General features: G+C 39.9%; 1 protein-coding gene across 6 annotated transcripts in view; it reads left to right on the forward strand.

Moving 5' to 3' along the window:
• The window catches only part of ZC3H12C (zinc finger CCCH-type containing 12C), a 131,673-nt gene that overhangs the window by 87,980 nt on the left and 19,737 nt on the right, over positions 1 to 23,956 (forward strand). For all 6 annotated transcript variants that reach the window (XM_044386675.3, XM_026505805.4, XM_026505806.4 and 3 more), the window contains one exon: positions 2,292 to 3,043. In XM_044386675.3, the coding sequence (XP_044242610.1) occupies positions 2,364 to 3,043 (680 nt within the window). In that variant the 5' untranslated portion in view covers positions 2,292 to 2,363. The remainder of the gene's footprint in view (positions 1 to 2,291; positions 3,044 to 23,956) is intronic.

Genomic DNA, 23,956 nt, shown 5'->3' on the forward strand with positions numbered 1-23,956 from the left:
TCAGTGAGTCATTATCTTGAAGAATTATCTCACAACAGCACTTATGCAAAACCCAAACTTTTCAGGGGAGATCAGAAATGTTGCCCATTAAATACACTTCCTGCAGTCAGAGCAGATTGTGGGGTTTACAGAACAATGATGTCGGAGCTTCCAGATTGGTTTGGCAGCTGCATTGTTCTTGGAGGGTAAACCAGACGCACTTAAGTCCCAGTCTCTTTTATAGGCTTTTGTTCATACCAAATTATTCTTTCACTGTGCTAGCATTCATGATGGCGTGTTAAAAGAGTGCAGCTTAGCAACCAGCTTCTTGTTGCCAGGCAGCCCAGCTTCCAATAGGTTTTCCTTGTTCAAGATACTTTTGGTGGGAGCTCTGCGAAGGCCACAGTGCAGATTTTTCTTTTAACTGTATCCCTTCATTAGGATTCTGTTGTGATTTGTTACTTGCATTATGGTGTCAGTATATTACAGTAGTTAATAAATCACGGACTGTAAAGATTTGCTTTCAAAATCCCTTCCTTTAATTCTAAATAATTGGGTTCATGCATATCCATATTAATAGAAAAAAAATTGAAATGGATACAGCTCCGTAATGGAGCAGATGTATACTCCTAAGGGGTATTTCTTTTTATCAGTTGTGCAGTCCGGAGCCAGGAGAGCTTGATGTTTCTTTAAAACTAATAAATGCTATATGAAGAGAACAATGTTATCTGTCTTCTCAAGGGATAAAACCTGAAGAAACTCCTGTAGAATGTGCAGGAGTTCTGCACTGACGAAATTTTAAATGAGGTGTTATCAAGCTAAAGATCCCATGTTCTGTTCTCTAGTATTTACCATACTTAATATAATTTATTTCATTATGTAGAAATACTCCACTCTCTAATAAGTTCACCAAGGAGGCATTCAAATGTGTGACTTCTTAGAAAAACACTTAGCATTTTCTCTTAACATCTATATAATACCTCCTTTCTAGTGTAAATAAGATGTTGAAGAGCTTTAGAATAAAATGTTTTTGCAATTTTCTTTTTTAGATTATTTAAATAGGTGTTTTATGACAGTCTCAAATTCCCCTACCACTGCCTGACTGATGTTATCCCTGGATAGAACACTGCAGTTGCCTCAATAAATAAACTGCTGATGCGAATATAGTCCTTACACTGAAGCACGAGGGCACATAATTTTATTTTGCTAACCTGTTCCTACTAGAGGAATAACAACGATTCCCAATAGACTATAAGGAAAATTAGCAAAACAGCAAAAGTGTTTTAAACAGTAAAAGCATTCCTGCGGGGCGGGGGGGGGGGGGGGGTGAAGTAGGAGAAAAGATGACTTTTTAACCAAATGCAGATAATGGGTAACTAATTATCTGATCTAATACAGAAATATTTTCTTATATCAAATTCAGGAAATTAAGATAACATTTATTCGATGTACTTCAGCTATTTGCTGTTAATTTTATGTGACTGTATCATTTTTCTGCTTTCTATAAATGTGCAGAGAATAGAAGAGCTTTTCCCCCCTGGAATGAAATAGATCGTAGTGTCCTTGACACTTAGTAAGGGTAACGTAACATTAAAATTTGTGTTCTGTTACTATGCTCTGTATCCACAAAATAAAGATTGTTAGGGCAAAACGATTCATCTCCTAAATGGAGTATAATTCACTCTGTGGTTATTTAGTTCTTTGTTGGCTGTTGTAGAACTGTGCTCCTTTAGAACTCCACCTAAATTATATCTGCAATGTCTTTAGATTGTTGTTAAGCTTGATCCAAATTAATGTCAATTTTTCAATTATAGTAAGTTAACGTTTTCCTTTCTTTGCATATGGCTTTTCCTTCAAAATAATCTTTACAAATGTTTATGAATTCTTTTAGAGAAAATGTATGTGACCTAGCACAGTTTATCTAGAACATGCTTTTTGGTAATACTGTAGGTGTCACTCTGGAAACATTGGCCTTTCTGACAGTGGAAAGCTCTCTTGCACGAAAGGCTGAGAAGCAGTGTGATAGAATGGGAACAGCATGGGTTTGGGAGTCACGCAAAACTGGGTTAAAAAAAAAAATCCAGTTCCACTAGTTATTTTCTTTATTGCCTTAGAGGGATTGCATGGCATTCGACTTCCTAACTTCTTCATCTGAAGAACAGGGCATGATACCGTCTGGGGCAAAGGTGTTACGAAGGCTGAGAAGATGGAGAGAAACCGCAGAGTCAGATATTCAGTAGTTTGGTGATACTCTTTCACTTTCTTTATTGGAACAGGAATGAAATTCTAAATGTTTTATGTTTTTTCTCTAGGAATACGGGGTGCTTTGCATTCAGGAGTACAGAAAAAATAGCAAAGTGGAGTCAAGTACACGTAACAGCTTCATGGGCTTGAAGGATCATCTGGGGCACGACCTAGGCCACCTTTATGTGGGGAGCACTGACCCACACGTAAGTACATCTGTACCTTGGTCAATGGTAGAGAAGCCAACAATGGATAAAGTCAATTCCGGAAAAGAAGAAAAAGAGGTGTCTGAAGAGAATACGAGCTCTGGCGACTCTGAAGAAAGCACACACTCTGATAATGAGTCGGAACAATTGAGAAGCGTTTCAGTAGAGCCATGCTTATTAACCAAGACTCACAGACAACTGTGTAGGTCTCCCTGCTTAGAGCCTCACATACTCAAACGCAGTGATATTTTGCAAGACTTTAAACCCGAGGAGTCCCAGACCACGTCCAAGGACGTGAAGAAGCCCCCCGACGTGGTGCGAGAATACCAAACCAAACTGGAGTTTGCACTGAAGTTAGGCTATTCGGAGGAGCAGGTGCAGCTCGTGCTCAATAAACTCGGTACCGACGCTTTAATCAATGACATCCTGGGAGAGCTCGTCAAGCTTGGAAATAAAAGCGAGGCTGAGCAAACAGTGAGTACGATCAGCAGCGTAACGCGGGACACGTCTTCCCTGGAGTCTCAGCGGTCCGACTCTCCGATGCAAGAGATCGTAGCGGACGACGGGGAGAATCTGAGACCAGTGGTCATCGATGGCAGCAACGTGGCAATGAGGTGAGTGGGGACATCTTCACTTGTTCTTACCGATCGATCTTGGGAAGGTCTTTCTAGTTTTGCGACCGTTTCTCTTCTAGTAGTTGGTAAAGTCAAGATGATTCTGCATCCCAGCATTGGCTCGTGTATTTCTAATTACGTCTCTTATAGTTTTCTTTCAATCTACTTCCAGAGCAGTTGGCCATTCTCACCCCATTTGTCCTTAAATAGACACGTACTTGCCCCAGATAAGTCTTTTTTCCCCTCATCTGGCTAAATTACTGTGGCATGAAAATTAGGGCATGTTCCTGGGTGGGTGGAACTGCTAGTTTTAAATGAAGAACTTGAGCATGATATTCAGCAATTTTGGAACCTAGTCAGATAAATAGGCTATTTCTATATGGAGTCAAATAACCATAGGGGAAAACGCCAGTTCTTTTAGAAAATTATTTTTATTGATTTGGGAACCTATCAAAGTTATAGTTTCAAATTTCTTTTGTTTCACTTAATAAATGTAAATTCAAAAATTATTCCTTAGGAACTGGGGATAAAAAAAAGCAAAACTTCTAATGAAATTCTTTTTACGAATTTTGATAACATTTTAAGTGCCTCTAAATTCAATTAGTATAAAGTTAATTACTCAGAATGTTCAGAACACTATGGGGGATCTAAAAATATGTAAAGGCATCAATTCTTTCAGAGAACTTAGAATTTCATGTATCATTTCTTAGAAAGTGATCTGAGGATACCTACCACAGGTAGCATCTGGGGAAGCATCTAGAGCCATGCTGTTCAATAGAGATACAATGTAGGCACAAACATCATTTTAAAGTTTCTGGTACGTACATTAAAAAGTTAAATAGGTGAAATTAATATGAATGACATTTTATTTAGGCTTATATAGCCAAAATATCATTTCAGTATATAATCGATAACGAGATAGTTTGATTATTCTTTTGATATTAAGTCTTAAAATTAGCTATCTTACACTTGTAGCACGGCTCAGGTCCGACAAGCTGTGCTTCCAGTGCCCGGCAGCCACCTGTAGCTAGGGGCTACCACTGGCCAGTGCGGTTCTAGAGACCTGCCAGCTCCACACAGACTTACCAAGTCCAGGTCAAGGGGAGCTCGTGCATCGCCTTCCCTGACAAGTAACCCCGCTAATAAGAATGTGTACTGGAGTTTGAGAGCCACTGGTTTTTAGCAGCTGCGAATAAGGACTGGTAATCCTCAAAATAACCTTTTCAGGTGGAAGCAGAATTATCTTTCTTTCATTGATAAGCACATGAGACTTTCAGGATATTGTTTACCCAAGCTAAAGCATAATTCAAACCCAAGTATATGTGACTTCAAAGTCTGTATAATTTTTATCAGATAATGAGAGATAGAAACAAGTTGAAAAGGTTCAACCCAGACCTTTTCAGGCCTTGAGTGACAAGCTAGAGAATTTAAACTTGACCCTAATCCAAAGGTAACTAAAGATTTTTGAGGAGTGGATGTAAGAGTAGAGTCGTGCCTTATACTGATAACCTGGCAGTGATGGTTGAAGTGGATTAGAGGAGGCAGGAGATCAGTCTGGATGCACGCAACCCTTTCTGGTGGAGTAAAGAGGGCCTTGAGCGTCCTAGAGGTAAGAAGCATATGTATGGCCTTGAGAAGTCTTTCAGGAAAATAACCTCTCTGTTGTTTAATCCTTCCCAAACTTAGTCACGGAATAATTTTTTTCCTTGTAATCCAGAACTAGTGAACAGTTACCTCAGCAGAGTGATAATTGAAAAGGCCAAAACATCATGAAATCTCCAGGAGAGAGCATAATGAGGGAAAGTAACAGGATCTGGAGGAACACCTATGTCTGTAGCCGGAGATCAGAATCACCAGGGGGAGGCTTAAAAAATATACACCTTCCAGGTCTCTACTCTTGGAGAATCTGAATCAATGGGGCTATGATAGAGCCAAAATAATAATATATTTAAGTGCTAAGGTATTTCTGATGCATAGCCAGTGTCAAAATCATTCAGCATGGAACGTGGATGTTTACAGGTCAGGAGATAGAAGAAAGTGATGGTTCCGGGCAAGAGTAGTGTGAGAGACACGAGTGTTAGAAAAAAGTACAGTGCTAGAAAAACCAAGGACCTACAAATGCCATCAGGACTGGAAGAAGGGCGGGCTTTAAGGGGAGAATATCCTGTGGGTAGTACTGAAAAAAGATCAGAGGACAGGGCAGCCAGGAAGTCACTGTCTTCAGGAATGCCATATGGCATTAGAGATAGAAGCCCAGTTACAGGGATATCAAGAAATGCAGGAATAGGGGCGCCTGGCCGGCTCAGTCAGAGGAGCGTGTGACTCTTGATCTCAGGGTTGTGAGTTCAAGCCTCACATGGGGCATGGAGCCTACTTAAAAATTGAAAGAAGAAAAAAAAAGAAAGAAATAGAGCTAGACCCGTAGTCTAGAAAGTTGACGGAGGAAGGGAAAAAAGAGGAGGCAGAGGTGTTGGGGGAGGATTTTGTTTAGTTTGGGGTTTAAGAATGAGCCTGTATAAGCAGAGAGGACAGGGGGAGAGTGTCCACAGGAGAGGAAGACAGTAACAGCAGGACAGTCGAACTTTGGAAGCTCAGTTCTGACGGGGGGGACAGGAAAGGCACCAGTGGAGTGAGTGGCGTTGAGGTAAATGCACTTCCACACGGGCACAAACAGACGTTGGAGGGGAGAAAGGGTGTGGGATTTCCACAACGTGGAGCCCACAGAAATGATTTTCTAAGATGGATGTCCTTTCGATAAATGACGTCACAGTGGGAACAGCCTCACATCCACTCCCACGACTAACACCTTGTTCCCAATGAAGATTTCCATTGGAAATCATTGAAAATTTACGTCAGACTCTACACTGCTTACCGCACGTGGTAAAAATCATCCACAGGAAAACTGTGGTACAAAAATAGATGGCATCATGAAGGCCTGTGAACAGTCTATTCTTACGTAATTATGAAAACAAACGTCGGCCCCCACACTCCTGCGGCCCCACCCCGTTTCCCTTGCTGGAAAGCTGGGACAGCGCGGAGCCTGTTCTCACCATCATATATTTTAATCTGACACTTAAACTGAAGTGCCCCAGGCATTTCAGGACAGAACAGGTTGACAGGAAATTTTTATTATAGCAGCATTATACTGTCAGTCACAATAAAATGTTGTACCACATCCATAACTCTGAAAGTGCCAGAACTCATGAAAATTCATAGTAAACTTTTATATTCTGCCATTTATAAGATCTACATAAAGTAAAAAAAAAAGTCATTTAAAAATACCTATCTACTTCAGATTCAAAATCTTAATTTAACAAAAAATGGAGAAAGATTTCACCCATTTCATGTCTCATAAAATATAACATGCTTTTACTTTTAAAATTAATTTCCTGCTAAAGTTAGACAAACCTATTATATAATAAATTTGTACACATCATGTTAAAATAACAAGTAAATATGGGGGCGAGTTAAGAATAGAATACTATTTTATTTTCTTTCAGACCTCTCAGACAGAAGTAGACCATATATAAGATGAATATATTTTTAGTTTCATTTAAATGCCAGCTATAGAATTGATAGAAAATGATTCTTTAGATAGAAATTAAAGTAGGAAAGCAAGGGCATTTTTATTAAAATTACCAAGGTAGATTTTTAAAATAAAAGAGTTCTCTATGTACCACCTTTGTGATTCTAAGTAAGTTGTTAAAACTTTCCAGCCTTCCTTTTCAGAATTATAAAAAGGGGAATTCTTATCTTACAGGCTTGTTACGAGAATTAAAGGTAATTAATACCAAGTGCCTGGCATGTCATAGGTGCTCAGTAAATTACAGTTATTGCATTAGAGCTAGATTTTATATTTCAATCCAGAATACAGTAACTAATGAATACTTTGTTATCCCAGGGGTTTTTTTTTTCAGTGTTTAATAAGCATAGCAATTTCGCGGTCTGTTTTATTTGTATGATTTATAGGAATATTTTAATTCTTGCTTCAAGTTTATATCATCAGTGATTTTCAGTGATGATTTCTCCAGTTTCATAAAGGAGACTTGGGCTCTTAGATCTGGGTGCCTTCAGAGTCCCGCAGGGAGAAGCCACAGAAGCAAAATAGACCCCAAAGGTCCCAGGACTGCAGGGATCCTCCTGCGGTCGCTTGGAGGGAGCAGGCTTCTACTCCCCATCAGTTCATGTGCTTTTTAAAATGTGCCACACTGATAGAAGTTCTGGGTAAGTTTGTTGAATAAGCGAGTCACCGATAATTGACAATGATCCAGAACTTAATCTAGCCTAATTTGTGATACCTATTTCGCTGCTAAGTGTGGAGGGCATAAGTATATTAAAACAGAAAAGTAAGCTAAGTTTAGGAAAAGCCCTAAATGTGTGCATATAAAATATTAAGCATTCAGAACGTGTTTGGTTTATGAAATATGAAACAGAATGAAATTTATATTTAGTGGAGCTGGACTAACAAATCCTGACAATAAGTGCAGTGATTTTAATTCCTTAAAAAAAAAAAAAACCTGCGAATTGGTCATTGGGCAAATAGGCGTCTTTCCTTAAAGGGACAGATACTGGATAATATAGATACGCCATGAAGTGTATGCCCCAGAAACAGACACAGAAATAAAGCATGAGTAATATTTATCATATTTCTGAAATGAAATTCTTAGGCTATTGTGATGTTTATTTCCGCCAAGTAGCTATCTAATTTTTCGAGCCCTGTGATTCCATGAAACTTAAGGTAGTTCAGCAGTGGGTGTCGAATTCGTCTCTGTCCACATGTGTCCAGTAGTTTAAGTTCGTATTTTTCCTTCAGTCCAGTGCCCTTTTCATTTACATGTGGTTTAAGTTCCGGTGACTCGTCACGTCCTGAGCAGTGCAGTGGTGAGCGCACAGGGTGGGAGTCTGATGACTAGTGTGTCCGTGCTCGTTGCTTCCTGGGAGTCCTCGACGGCTTTATTTTTCATTGAAGTGTCCCTCACGGTCAGTGTTACGTGAGTGTCAGGTGCTCAGCGTGTTGATTCCACAGTCCTGTGCATTGCTCCGTGTTCTCCGTGGTACGTGCAGTCACCATACGTTCCTACAGTAATATCGACTGGATTCCCTGTGTTGCTGTTTTTCATCTCCATGATTTACTGATTTTTTTTTTTTTTTGGTCTGGAAGTTTGTACTTCTGAAGTCCCCTTATTTATTTCACCCACACACACCCCCCACCAACTTCCCCAGTGGCAACTACCAGTTTGTTCTCTGTATGTAAGTGTGGTTATTCTTTTGTTCTTTGTTCATTTTGTTTCTTAGGTCCCACATATAAGGGAACCCATAGGTATTTGTCTTTCTCTGCCTAACTTATCTCACTTAGCATAATATTCTCTAGGTCCATCCACGTTGTTGCAAATGGCAAGATCTCCTTCTTTCTATGACTGAGTAATGTTGTGCGCGCGCGCGTGTGTGTGTGTACACACTCTGTCTTCTTCATCCATTTAGCTGTAGATGAACGCTGAGGCTGCTTCCATGTCTTGGCTATCGTAAATAATGCTGCAATAAACATAGGACTGCAAATGTCTTTTTGAACTACTGTTTTCCTTTTCTTTGGGTAAATACCCAGTAGTGGAATTACTTCATCATGTAGTATTTCTATTTTTAACTTTTTGAGGAACCTCCACACTGTTTTCCAGAGCGGCTGCACCAGTTTGCATTCCCACCCACAGTGCATAAGGGTTCCCGTTTCTCAACATCCCTGCCAGTTCGGTTTTTTGGTATTGAGTTGTATGAATTCACTGTATTTTTTGGTGACTAACCCCTTACCAGACACATCATTTGTAAATATCTTCTCCCATTCAGTAGGTTGCCTTTTTGTTTGTTGGTTTCCCTTATGCAAAAATTTATTTTGATGTACTCACAATAGCTAATTTTTGCTTTTGTGAAACTATCTGGTCCTGGACTTTTGTTTGTTGGCCGTTTTTTGATTACTGATTCAATTTCATTAATAGTAATCAGTCTGTTCAGTTTTTTATTTCTTCCTGATTCAGTCTTGGAAGATTGTCTGTTTCTAGGAATTTCTCTGTTTCTTCTAGGTTGTCCAGTTTGTTGGCATATAGTTTTTCATGCTATTCTTTTATAATATGTACAGTTTCTGTGATGCTCGTTGTCACTTCTCTTCATTTCGGATTTTATTTATTTGTGTCCTTTTCTTGATCACATCTAAAGGTTTATCAGCTTTCTTTATCTTTTCAAAGAACTAGCTCTTGGTTTCATTGTTTTTTGTTTGTTTGGTCTCTGTTTCATTTATATCTGCTATAATCTTTCCTTCCTTCTAGCCTTGGGTTTTGTTTGTTCTTCTTTTTCTAGTTCCTTTGGGTGTAAAGTTAGGTTGTTTATTTGAGATTTTTCTTTTTCTTGAGATAGACCTGTATTACTATAAACTTGCCTCTTACCCTGGCTTTTTCTGTGTCCCAAAGATTTTGGACCATTTGTCTTCATTTTCATTTGTCTCCTTGTATTTTTTTAATTTCCTCTTTAATATTTCAGTTGACCTATTCATTGTTTAGTAGCACATTTTTGAGTCTCTGTGCATTCTTGTTCTTTCCAGATTTTCTTGTAATTGAGATCTAGTTTTATACAGTTGTGGTCAGAAAAGATGCTTGGTATGAGTTCAGTCTTATTAAATTTATTGAGACTTGTTTTGTGGCCTGTCATGTAATCTGTTCTGGAGAGCATTCTGTGTGCACTTTAAAAATCATGTATTCTGCTCTTTTTGGAGGAAATGTTTTCTCTGTATCTTTTAGGGTCTATCTGGTCGAATGTGTCATTCAAAGCCACTCTTCCCTTGTTGGGTTTTCTGTCTGGGTGATCTATCCATTGATGTAAGGGAGTGTTACAGTCTCCTATTACTGAATTACTGTCATTTTCTCCCTTTATGCCCTCCCTTAACATTTGCTTTATATATTTAGGTCCTCCTGTGTTGGGAACATAGATACTTAACAATTGTTACATCCTCTTATGGAGTGATCCCATTATCATTATGTAGTGCCCTTTGTCTCTTGCTACAGTCTTTGATTTAAAGTCTTCTTTTGTCTGATGTAAGTATTGCTACCCCTGCTTCTTTTTTGCTTCCGTTTGCATGGTGTGTGTTCTTCTCCCCCTTCACTTTCAGTCTGTATGTGTCTTTAGGTGAGCATTACAGGCAGCAGAGAGATTGGTCTTGCTTTTTATCATTCACTCAACCTATGGCTTTTGATTGGAACATGTAGTCTATTTACATTTAAAGTAATTATTGACAGGTATGTACTTACTGCCATTTTCCTCATTGTTTTCTGGCTGTTAGTTCTTCTCTGTTCCTTTCGTCTTTTGCTCTCTTCCCTTGTGGTTTGATAACTTTTTTTAGCGTTGTGCTTGGATTCCTTTCTCTTTATTTTTTGTGTTCTTATAAATGGTTTTTGAATTGTGGTTATCATTGCGTTGACATTTAACATCTTATGTGTATTAACAGACTATGTTAATGGTCACTTAAGTTCGAACATATTCTAAAAGCACTAAATTTTTATCCCCCCCACCATATTTTATATATAGATGTCGTATTCTACATCTTTATTTTTTGTATCCCTAGACTAATTTTTGTAGATACAATTGGTTTTACTACTTTTGTGTTCAAACCTCCATACTGGCTATATACGTGATTAATTTCCTACCTGTACTATATATTTGCTTTTACCTGTGAAGTTGTTTTCTTCCATAATTTTCTTCTAGTTGTGGCCTTTTCACTTAAAGGACTCCTCTAATGGTTTTTGTAAGGCTGGTTTAGTGGTGATGAACTTTAATTTTTGTTTATCTGTGAAACTCTTTCTCCTTCTACTCTGAAATGATAATCTTGCTGGGTAGAGTGTTATTGGTTGTAGAGATTCTTTGCTTCCCTTCAGCCACTCCTGCAAAACTTTATGTTGCCTGCAGAGTTTCTGCTAAAAAATCAGCTGATAGCCTTATGGGATGCCCCTTGTATATAACTCTTTTCTTTTCTCTTGCTGCTTTTTAAATTCCCTCTTTATTACCACTTTTTGCCATTTTAATTATTATGTGTCTTGGTGTGGACCAATGTGGGTTCATCTTGTTGGGGTCTCTCTCTGCTGCATGGATCTGGATGTCTGTTTCCTTCCCCAGATTAGGGAAAATTTCAGCTATTTTCTTCTAATAAGTTTTCTGCCCCCTGCTTTCTCTCTCTTCTCCTTCCAGGACTCCAGTAATGCAAATGTTATTACACTTGGTGATGTTGCTGAATTTCCTTAAACTACTCTCATTTTTTTATTAATTTTTTCTTTCTGCTATTCCGCTTGGTTGCTCTCCATTACCTTGTCTTTCAGATCACTGATCTGTTGTTCAGTGTCTTCTAATCTATTTATTCCTTCTGGTGTATTGTTTACTTCCATTACTGAATTCTGCAGCTCTGACAGGCTCTTTTTTATATTTTCTACTTCTTTCTATAAGTTCTGAGATCATCCACGCTTCTCAAGTTAGCGAGTCTCTTTTAGGATATTACTTTGAATTCTTTATTAGGCATATTGCTTATCTCCATTTCATTTCACTCTTTTACTACTGTAATTTTGTCCTGTTCTTTCATTTAGGACATATTCCTCTGTCTCCTCATTTCGTCTAACTCTATATTTGTTTTTGTGTGTTAGGTAGGTCAGCTATGTCTTCTGGTCTTGTAACGGTCTTGTGTAGGAGAGGTCCTGTGGTGCCCTGTGTGGGCTGCGTTTTCCCTGCTGTTGTGGCTAATCTGTGATTGCTTTCAGCCTAGGAAGCTACAATGACCCACTTTGCCTGGTGTGGGAATACTGGGCAGGGTTTGGTCCCAGGGCTGTTGAGAGGCCTGAGGCCACTGCCATGGTTGGGTTATAGGCAGGCCAGCAGTCAGACTAGGTGTCTGCAGTTAGCCCCTCTGCCACATCTGCAGGCGCACAGAAGGGCAGGGCTTCCTCCCTATGCAGCCAGCTAAGAGGCTGGGCTGCTGGAACTGGGGGTGTACTGGTGTACAGGGACGTCTCTCCCTCCCTCGGCAGGAGTCACTTTGCAGTGGTGCTGGTCCCTTTAGGGTTGCCTACAGGGGGTGGGGGGCTGGGGCAAGAGCTGCTTTGGAGGTATGCCTGCCACAATGGGTGGATTAGATGGGACAGGGCCGCAGGGGAATGCCAGGGCAGGGTTTGTGGTGCTAACGAGGTAGATGGAGAGTTGACAGGGCTGACTACTACAAGCATCTGGCTATCTGGGCTGAGCAGGGTGGGGATGAAAAATGGCATCTGCTAGCACTTATGTTCTTGGAGAAATCTCTTGCAGGTCTCTGCCCCTCCCTCCATCATACCTTCTCAGATAGTCAATAAACCTCTTCCGTGTACAGCCCAGGCACTCTTCAAACCGCTGTTATGATGCTATGTCGCTGTGGGGTTGCTGGTCACTCTGGCTCTTTAGGGGCAGGGACTCAGTTTCTTTCCTGTTGTCCTCTGGCTCTTCTGACATTAATAAGCCCACTGATTTTTTGGTTCCCTGAGTTGAGCCCTGATGATTTTTAAACCTCCTGAAGTTAAGCTTCACTGGTTTTCAAAGCCAGATGTTCTGTGGGCTCATCTTCCCAGTGCAGGTCCCTGATGCCATGGGTACCCGGCGTGGGGTCCGATCCTCTTGCTTCTCCCTGCTCGTGATGTCTCTTCTGTTTGTGGTTATTCCCACCAGAGCTTTGGTTCCTAACCAGGCTCCACCCCTCTTTCCCTCTGCAGTAAATCTTCCGTCTTAGGATTAACTGTGAAAGGTCTGTTCTGTCAGTCTTCAGGTCATTTTCAGAGTTTGTTATGTGGAGGTAGCTGCTGGTGTGTCCGTGGGTCAAGCTGAGCTCGGGACCCTCCTCTTCTGCCACTTTCCCAACTCTAGTACTTGACTTGTTCACGGTGCTTCCATGACCTGGTCACCTGACTTCATTAAATTAACTCTATTTCTACATTTTACCTTAGCTTCTACCCATTACACGAGTAGTAAACAAGAAAGAACCCAGAGCCTCATCACTCCCTCTACGTGACGACGTACCACAGATCCTCCTTTCGGTAATAGAGTGAAAACTAGGCACACCACTCTTCTCTTTCTGATATGAGCGAATTATTGAAACTCCTCCCCACCCCTTCCCCCAATCATGGCAAGTCGTCTGTCTTAGGGAACCAAGATTTCTGGATTTAGATCAGATCTCCTGACTAGTAGATGGGCGTTATTGTTGCACGTTTGTTCAGAGTATTAGGATAAATCTTTTCTTTGCTAATAATCTCAGGTGGACCACTTTTGGCCAGTAGGATCCATGCTTATATTGCCTCTCTGATAATGATAAGGAGCCACCAAAAGAATTTAAGCAAGGGAAGAGTGGCATATCAAATATGTCTTTTAAAAAGTTCACTGTGGGGCGCCTGGGTGGCTCAGTCAGATAAGTGTCTGCCTTCAGCTCAGGTCATGATCTCAGGGTCCTGGGATCGAGCCCCACATTGGGCTCCCTGCTCAGTGGGGAGTCTGCTTCTCCCTCTCCCTCTGCCCCTCCCCCCACCTTCCCTGCTGTGCTCTCTCTTGCAAATAAAATCTGAAAAAAAAAAAAAAAAAGAAGAAGAAAATTCACTGTGTAGAGAAATTTAGAGGATTTTAGCACTAAGATTGCAGACCAGGAGACCTTCTTATATTTTAAAGTACATGCAAAGGTTAAATTGGAAAAAAACTGGAAAAAAAGATGAACTAAGAATATTCATTGCTTTTGTGTACCAAACAGCGGGGAATGGAGAAAATAACCATTTCTACCTCCACACCCAAGAAAGGCTTGTGGTAGGAACCAGCTGGTGTTAGTACAGATCTGTGTTAACGGGTGTATACGAACATTCCACGGGGATCAATGAAAGTTTGAACAGAAATCAGATACAGATTTTAGAGTATGAGCAGAGAAAATATGTAACTTGTGATAAATTTTGTTTATATCAAGACTAGTGGGGTAAACCCATAAATTTATAAAATAAGCAGAGTTTAACAATCTATATAATGGGATTTAGCATCTGATCTTTTAAACGCACAAAGGCTTTCATGTTTCCAGTCTGGTTTGTGAGGCTTTGCGAACTTGAGAACTCGTTTCAATGTAAATTAGAATATTGAAGGTCATTTTAGCTAAGCTCTAAAATTTGCCTTCAGTTATTTGGTGGACTTGCTGTCCTAGTGCTGTTTAGCATTTAAGTACAGCCCCAATATATCATTAATAAAATCCTCCTGGACACCTAGTCCACACTTGTTTGATTTACACAATGAGAGCTCATTCAAATTTGGTTTTGGTTTTGAACAAAAATTAATAAAAAATTCTGTGCAGTGGACCTCTGCGGTCCAACATGGTGACTACTGGCCCCAGTGTCTTTGAGCTCTTGTAATGGATCTAGTCCAAATTGAGATAATATAAAATACATACCACATTTTGAAAAAGTATGTGAAATATATCAATAACTTTTATGTTGGTTATGTCTTAAAGTGATAATTTTTGATAAATTGAGTTAAATGAAATATTACTAAAATTAATTTCAACTGCTTTTTACTTTTTTTCTTTTAAAAATGCACCATGCTAGATCATTTAAAATTATGTATGTGGTTCACATTATATTTCTATTAGATAGCCTCTCAGTGGAATGCTTTTTATGCCCTAGCCTAATTGGGGCTTCCCATTAACTAAAGGACAGCTTAATTTCCCCCTAGGTGAGTATCCTAGGTATTACTTACAGGTTAGTCGGCCGTGTCCCATTGCTCTTACTGTTTTGAAGAAAGTCCTTAGAGACTACAAAAAGAAACAATCATGACTAGTTTTTTCTGTTTTTAGTTAGTATGGAGCACGACAAAGACAAATATTAGCAATACTCCACTACATCTCTTTATAATCCTAAATTCACAATTCTGGTCGTCATCAACCATGAATTTTAATAGGCCAGTGGTCAGTAAACTTTCCTGTTCTCTCCAGTGTGCTTAACCCGTAACCTAGGAATCAGCAACAGGAGTAATCCCATTACGTATGAATGAAGTTAATTACGGATCCCCTTGTAGTGCTACCAATTATAAGAAATGGGAAATGTTGCCCAGTTATAAAAATAGGAAAACATGATTAGGGTCTGTTTTCTACTTTTGCTGAAATTGAAGACATTTTTATGCCTATTTAACAGATATGTTCTCTTCAACATCTTTAGACTAATGACCCACTTGGATCAGGATTAGCTGGATGTACTTCCTATTATCAGTTTTGGCTTCAAATTGTGGTCCTTATAAGGTCAACACAGTCTTTCCCCTTTCCTTCTTCCTTACGTTGTTCTGTTCTCGGAACTGTCTTGACCCCACTGCTGCACTGCTGTTCTGTCCATACCCAAGTGGAGAGTGATCGTAAACTCTTTTACATTTCATATATTTTCATTATTGTAAATTGGTGACTTTTCAGACTTTTTTTTAAGCGGTATAATCCTGCAAATCTTGGAAACATGTTTTTAAAATAGACAAAATCAGAATCCTGTTTGAATTGTGTGATAAAGGTGGGCTTTGTTTCCACTTAAAAATTCCCTTCCCTGCTGTCTAGAAGTGTCTCTGAGCCACAGTGTGGAAGTTTTAAACACAACTTGATGGACACTGATTAAAAGATCTCCAACAAGGGAGCATAGATTTAGTTTCTGGTGGTACATTCAGTGTTTAGCATCCTAACACCTAGGTTTAGCTTCAAAGTGCTCTTGGTGTATTGGAAAAAAGATCAGAGATCATAAATCTGAGCAGCTATTAGAGTGACAAAATAGACATCAGTCATTGAATTGTAGGAGCCTTCAGTGTAAAAGAAAATTTTGGATTCCCATAAGGTAGCACATTTCATTATACATTATCATACAGTTTAAAATTTAGACTACAATGATAGCAAAATTTTCTCTTATTTCCATATTCAGGATTATATCCAGCTGTACTCCTTTCTCCCTATTTAAGGAACATAGGAAAGATGTGAGAATTTCTTTTAAACAATCATAAAACATTAAAAAAGACATTAGTGAAGAAGGTCTAAAGCCATTTTTTAAAGAGTTCTTTAAAATATTTTCATATGTCCAACATGGTTTATGTATGATCAGGCCTAAAAATTGAGGGGAAAAAATATCAAGTAATGAAATATTTGAAGAGCACCTGGATCTATTAATAATTTAGTGTTCAATATTTTTATTAGTGTTCTTAGCACATTACAGTGACTCTGTAATTAATGTCCAGTGCACCCTGACTTCCTGTAGTGGAATGAAACTAAATCTAAACTTGAAGGACTTTGTGCCAAAGATTCAAATACAGTTTTCTGGTTTAAAGGGCTGTCTTTGGCTCTTAAATTTTTCATTGTAGCCACTTGACTGAGAAGCCTGTGAACTTGCCTTCTTCCAGGTAGCTTCATGTAATAACGGCCATTAAAGCCACTGGAGTTTCATCCTTGGGCCTTCCAGTGGAGAATAGAGCATACTTACAGGCCATATTTTTGACTTAAATAAAAAATGATAGATACAAGGTTATAAAGAAGGCAGTTGTCTTTTCAGTCCTCTGATGGCCTTGGTTACTTTTTGGTTTCTTTTTGAAAACTGAAACAGTGTAGTGATCTCCAGACATCAAATATATTGTTCACAAAATCACAACTTACTATCAGTGGTGAGATTAAAGCTAATAAAGATTTATTTTATTGGCTTCATTTTCATTCCAAAGCAAGTTTTTTCCATCTTCCACAAGTCAGGACTGCAGGGTCAGGAGAGAGTGAAGGCCCTGATAGCTGCTGCCCTCCGTGTGCAGGGCACCGCACGCGCGGACTTGTTGCTCTCTCACCTGCAAGGTTCGTGGGTTTATCTCCATTTTAAACATGAGAAAATTGAGGTTCCAAGCAAGTAACTCACCATGGTCACACACAAAAGTGGTAAAGAAACTACCTAAACTCCTAGCTAATCCCAAAGATGATGCATTTTCACCATATTGGCTGACTCGTGAAGAGCCATCCCCATTGAGTAGTGCTGGTATTATAACTAGTATTACAAGTACTGTAATAAGTAGCTGTGCTAATGTATTACGAGTACGGCATTCTAGGTATTTATAATTAGATTTTAGATGAGTTACAGAAAGATTGTTTTAAGAATAGCTTTCCTTGGATCATATAAGTAATAGACTTGCTACATAAATGTCAAAACGAGAGTAAAAATCACCTGCAATTTCCAAGTATTTTTTTTTTCATAAGTTCACCATTTTGTTCATTTCTATTGTAGTTGACATATACTGTATTAGTTTCAGGTGTACAACATAGCGATTCAACAATTATATGCATTAGAAAATGCTCAGCGCAGTAAGTGTAGTTACCATTTGTCATCATAAAAGTTATTAAGATATTATCGACTATATTCCCTAAGGTGTACTTTCTACCCCTGTGACTTATTTATTTTATAATGGGAAGTCCGTACCTCTCAATCCCTTATCACCTATTTCAACTAGTCCCCTTTCCCCCTCTCCCCTGGCAGCCACCAATTCGTTCTCTGTATTTATGAGTCTAATTCTTATCATTGTATGTTTGTTTTGGTATTTTGTTTTCTTTTTTAGATTCCTCATATAAATGAAACCATGTGGTATTGGTCTTTCTCTGTCTGACTTATTTCAGGTAGCATAATGCCCTCTAGGTCCATCCATGTTTTCATGAATGGCAGGAAATCATACTTTTTAAGGCTAAGTAATATTCCATTGCATTACCTACACCACATCTTTATCCATTCTTCTACTGGTAGACAGGTTGCTTCCCGGTTGTAAATAATGCTGCAGTAAACATAGGGGTGCATCTGTCTTTGCAAATTAGTGTTTCCTTTTTCTTTGAGTAAATACCCAGAAATGGAATTACTGGAATGTATAGTATTTCTATTTTAATTTTTTGAGGAACATCTATACTGTTTTCCATAGTGGCTGAATCAGTTTATAATCCTACCAGTAGTGCTTGAAGCTTCTCTTTTCTCTAACATTTGTTATTTCTTGCATTTTTGATACTAACCATTCTCGCTTGAGGTGATATCTATGGTTTTGATTTGCGGTTCCCTAATGATTAGTGGTTAGGCATCTTTTCATGTATCTCTTGTCCATCTATTTCTTATTTAGAAAAATGTCTGTTTAGATCCTCTGCCAATTTTTTAATTGGATTGTTTTTGGGGCTTTTGAGTTGTGTTTTTGTTTTGTTGTGTGAGTTCTTTATATATTTTGGATAGTAACTCTTTATCAGATCATTTTGCAAATATCTTCTCCCATCACATACGTTGCCTTTTTATTTTGTTAATGGTTTTCTTTGCTGTGCAAAAGCTTTTTAGCTTGGTGTATTCCCAGTTTAGTTTGGTTTGGTTTCCCTTGTCTCGGAGACGGGTCCAGAAAAATAGTGCTAAGGTTGATGTCCAGGAGATCATGGCCTAAGTTTTCTTCTAGTAGTTTTAGGATTTCAGGACTTCCATTTAGGTCTTTAAGCCATTTTGAGGTTTGGGGGTTTTTTTGTGTAGGGGGTCAATGGTCCAGTTTCCCCAGCACCATTAATTGAAGAGACTGTCTTTTCCTCGTTGTATATTCTTGCCTCCCTCATCATAGATTAATTGATCATAGAAATGTGGATTTGTTTCTGGGCTCTCAGTTTAGTTCCATTGATCTCTGTGTCTGTTTTTGTGGCAGTACCGTATTGTTTTTGATTATTACAGTTTGGTAATGTATCTTGAAATCTGGCATTGGGACACCTGCAGCTGTGCTGTTCTTTCTCAACATTGCTTTGGTTATTCGGGGTCGTTGGTAGCAGTTCCATACAAATTTTAGAATTACTTGTTCTAGCTCTGTAAAAAAATACTACTGGTATTTTGCTAGGGCTTGCATTGAATCTGAAGATTGCTTTGGGTAGTATGGACATTTTAATGATATTTATTCAGTTCCTTTATCAATGTCAGAATAAGTTTTTTCATCTCTTATTCTTTTTGATGCAGTTGTAAATGAGATTGTTTTCTTAATTTCTCTTTCTGCTAGTTATTCTATAGAAATGCAGAATTTTATTCCCCATGCTTATTCCCTGTGTTCCAATTTTTTTCAAACCTTGTGCTCAAAAAAGATGTTTGATTCCAATCTTAAATTTGTTGAGACTTGTTTTGTGGCCTATGTGTAATCTACCCTGGAGAATGTTCCACGTGTGCTTAAAAAGAATACATGTATTCTCTTTCTGGAGGGAATGTTCTGTCTGTATCTTTTAGTTCTAGCTGGTCTGTTATTCAAAGCCACTGTTTGTTGATTTTCTGTTGGGTTATCTACTCACTGATGGAAGTGGGGTGTTGAATTCCCTTATGTCACTGTCAGTTTTGCTTTGTGTTTGTTAATATGTTAATATTTGTTTTATGTATTTAGGCACTCCTATGTTGAGAACATAGATATTTACGATTGCTATATCCTCTTGTTGGATTGATTTATCATCATGTAATGTGCTTTGTCTCGTTACAGTCTTTGTTTTAAAGTCTAGCTTGATATAAATATTATTCCAAGTGTTTTTCACTTCCATTTGCATAGTGTATGTTTTTCTCTCCCTTCATTTTGAGTCTGTATGTGTCTTTAGGTCTGAAGTGAGTTGCTTTTAGGATCATAGAGATCAGTTTATCATTCAGTGGCCCTGTGCCTTTTGATCGGAGCTTTTAGTTCATTTACATATAAAGTAATTATTGATAGGGATGTAATTATTGCCATTTGCCCTTTTGGTCATTGTGTTCTGGTTGTTTTTATAATACTTCTCTGTTGCTTTCTTTTGCTCATTGCTTGGGATTGATGAGTTTTTTTTTTTTTTTTTAAGATTTTATTTATTTATTCGACAGAGATAGAGACAGCCAGCGAGAGAGGGAACACAAGCAGGGGGAGCGGGAGAGGAAGAAGCAGGGTCACAGCGGAGGAGCCTGATGTGGGGCTCGATCCCATAACGCCGGGATCACGCCCCGAGCCGAGGGCAGACGCTTAACCGCTGTGCCACCCAGGCGCCCCGGGATTGATGACTTTCTTTAGTGTAATGTTTGGCTTTCTCTGTTCCTGTGTATCTATTACAGGTTTTTGGTGATTATCAGGACATCCTAAGTATAGAGCAGTCTATATGAAATTGGTCACTTAAGTTTGAACACATTCTAAAAGATTACATTTTTATTCCCTTTCCATGTTTTACGTTTGTTATATTTTACATCTTTGAACCCGTCTGATTTTTATAGATATAATTAATTTTACTACTTTTGTCTTTTAACCTTTGTACTAGTTTTATAAGATGTTACCATTATGTTTGCTTTTACCAGTGAAGTTTATCTTTTCTTTTCACTTAAGGAAGTCCCTTTAATATTTCTTGTAAGAAAGATTGGTTTAGTGATGATGAGCTCCTCTGACTTTTGTTTGTGTGCCAAACTGTCACTCCTTCAAATCTGAATGACAGTCTTTCCAGCTAGAGTATGCTTGACTGTACCTTGTTCCCCTTAAGTTTCTGCTGAAAAATCAACTGATAGCCTTCAATGTAACAGTTTTCTCTTCTCTTGCTGCTTTGAATATGCTCCTTGACATTTTAATTGGTGTGGACCCCCTTGGGTTCATCTTGTTTAGGGCTCTCTTTGCTTCCTGGACCTGGATGTCTGTTTCCTTTCCCAGATTAGGGAAGTTTTCAGCTATTCTTTCTTGTAAGTTTTCTACCCTTTTATCCCTTCTGGGACCCCTATAATGCAAACATTAGTACACTTGATGTCCCAGAGATTCCTTAACCTATCCACTTATTTTTAATTCTTGCTGCTTAACTTGGCTGCTTTTTATTACCTGTCTTCCAACTCACTGATCTTTTGCATCTTCTGATCTGCTGCCGCTTCCCTCTAGTGTGGTTTTCATTAAGTCATTTTATTCCTCAGCTTTGACTGGTTCTTCTTTATTTGTTGAAGTTCTCCCTTAGTTCATGTACTCTGGAGACTCTCGTCCAATGAGCAGTTTTATGATCATTTACTTTGGTTACTTCCGTTTTGTTTAGCTCCTTATCTGAGGTTTTGGATATTTCTCTAGCTCTCCATTTTGCCTGTGTTGTTACTGCATATGAGGTCAGCCACATCTCCTGGTCTTGCAGGTAGCGGCCTTATGTATGGCTGTTCTGTGGTGCCCGGCAGCACTGTGCACAACTCCTGTGGGTGCTCTGGGGGGCAGAACTGGCCCTCAGCTCAGCTGTCTGGAAGGACCACCTATGCCACATGAGTGGCAGGACTTGCCTCTGAGAGGTCTGGCCGCAGCCAGTGTAGGTACGTTGGCTGATGGAACTAATGGCCCCATCCCCAGGGAAAAAGTTACTATGGAGGAGGTGCCAGTCTTGACCAGGGCTGTCTGCTGGGTGGGGTGAGTCCTCAGGGGATGTCAGAATTGGTTCCAGCAAACTCTGAGCCAGCTAGAATGAAGGAGGGCAAGAAGCAGCACCTTCAGATCCCTGCCCCCTCTGCCCATGTCCAAAATTAGTATATCATCTTCTTCACATGTACCCCAGACACTTTTCAAACTGCTGGTTCTCTGCTGGGTCTCCAGCTAAGTGATACAGTGTGCTGACCTTTTAGGAGAGGAGACAGGATTCTTCTCCTCCTACCCTCCTCCATGTGGTGTTCCCCTCTCTGGTCTCCGTTCATCTCAGTGGGAGTTGCGTCACCTAGAGGGGTTGCGGCAGCATGCCCCGGGGAGGAGGTGCGCTCAGGCTCCTCACTGCCCCGTCTTCCTCCCCGTACCTCCAACGTTCCTTACAAGCAGGGTAGGTAATATGTTAATTCAAAGCACATATTCAAACCAAAGATAATTAAGACTCCTTTGTTTTCCTTTTTCAGTGCCATCAAAAGAACAGAAAAGAGGCAGTCCCCTGTAATAGATGCCTTGTTCCATTTTTAGATTTCTCCATGTTTTCGGTTACTCCTCATGTCTACCACTCAATGACAACTTATAATTTTAAAATAACCCTTCCCATCCTTTGGCTAACCCAGTTAATGATATGTGTATATATAACTTAAGGAAGTGTTATATAGGAAATTCTTTCCTAGATATGGCTGATGGAATGGCTGGCCCATTGTCCCCCTCTTCTAGGTCCTGTTTTGAAGCAAACTACATGAAAATATGTACTTCCCTGAATTTTTCTCTGTAGTACAAAATATGCCTTTATAACCCATAAATCATAGGTGACTAATGACACATTAATAAGCAAGTAAACTGCAGTTCTCCATTGGGAAGTATATATTGTGTTTATGTACTTTTCAAATTGAAGATAGTTGTGTTAGACATGTACAGAGTGCAAAGTTAGAATAGTGAAAGTCTTAGTCAAGAATATGTTTGTCAAAATAATCTCTGTTTTAGTTCTCCCTGGTTTCCAGTTTCTAGTTCACAGGGAGTTGCTCTTGTCTGAGTTAGAGTCCCTCCGTAGAAGTGTCAGGGCTTCAGTAACCCTAGCCAACTCAGTAGCCCTTTCTGCAGCGTGGTCTGCAAATTAATTTCATCTTGCTGTCTGGTACAAGCTGTACAATGAATTACAGGATCTGTTGGGGAAGTTGCAATGACTAATAATTCCGCAGTTAGTTTCCCTTGTGGTTTATTAGTTGCCACTGATGTTCTAAAGTCTCTCTTCTTCAAACTTTGGCCCATAGCCCGGCAGCTCCCTAGCACGTATTTACCAACTCAGATGCCTTGTCTGCCAGAAGTTACAAAATACCTGGAGTACAGAATAGGGTAGCCCTTCTTTTATACAGCAGGTCTCTTCGCAACAGATTAACAGGATTGGAGACAAGAGGTTACCTCAGATCCACTCAGGAGCCTCGCAGGTGAAAGAACAGGGGAAAGGTTATCTGGAGATACCCACAACGTGTGCGTATTTCTGGACCTGGGTGAAACATGAAAAGAACAATAGAAATTCCAGAATAACATTGCTCTAGGATCCACAAGAAACGACAGGAAATGAAAAAGACACCTTTATAAGGTTTGGTAACTCTGCAGTCTTGAGTTTCTTCTTGCCTTTACCCTTCTCTATCTTTTCCCAAAACTCTGGGAAAGCATCTTTCCCAAAGCCAGTCCCTGAGGAACTGGGTACGCTTCCCATCCAAGTACCCCGTCTCTTCCTCGTGCTTGAATCCCCTAGCAAGGCTGCCAAAACCGTGAAGGGGATTACGAGTCTATTCGGGTCTGCCCCCTGCCTTGGTTTAGAAAGTGCTTCCGTGAATCACTGACGAGCAACCCCTGGGGACTCCTCCAGCAGCAGCCCTGCAGCTTCGCCCAGGTCCCCTGTTGCAGAAAGAGTTCAAGGACTGCCCCCAGCAGTGCCTCACAGAGGAGGGGCCCGCAGACAGGTCAGACAGCCGAGCGGGCTCGCAGCCAGTATCCACCCTCACGCGTAGGGCCGTAGGACTGGAAACACGCTGTAGAGGACCTTGGTGCGTCTTCACAGCGTCTCCAGAGCACTGGAAAATACCTGTAAGACGGACAGTATCAGCTAGGAGAGGACACGTAGACTCTTTCCACATCCGGTCCACCCCGCGGTCCTGGGTAACTTCTAACAGGCATTGGAGTCGGAGCAGCCTGACGTCCTCATGCTGAGACGAAAGGCTGGTCTGCGTGGCTCCATATACCGCGTGGTAGGCTGATGTCTTTTGTTTCCCTTTCTTCCAAGGTGTCAGGGCAACTCTCAGCCAACCGGATGCACTCAGTCCAGAACAGTCTCTTATCCAAGTTCTCAAGACTCCTTTTTCCTCCTCGTCATCATTTCTGCTTCCCAGGCTATGCTTTGCATGTTGAACGTAGGGGATCTTGGAGGTAGCACTCACATCACAACATTCAAGTAAGGCTGGCAAGTCTCCCTCTTCCACAGAG

The sequence above is a fragment of the Ursus arctos genome, unplaced genomic scaffold (assembly GCF_023065955.2).
Source record: "Ursus arctos isolate Adak ecotype North America unplaced genomic scaffold, UrsArc2.0 scaffold_22, whole genome shotgun sequence".
NCBI lineage: Eukaryota > Metazoa > Chordata > Mammalia > Carnivora > Ursidae > Ursus > Ursus arctos.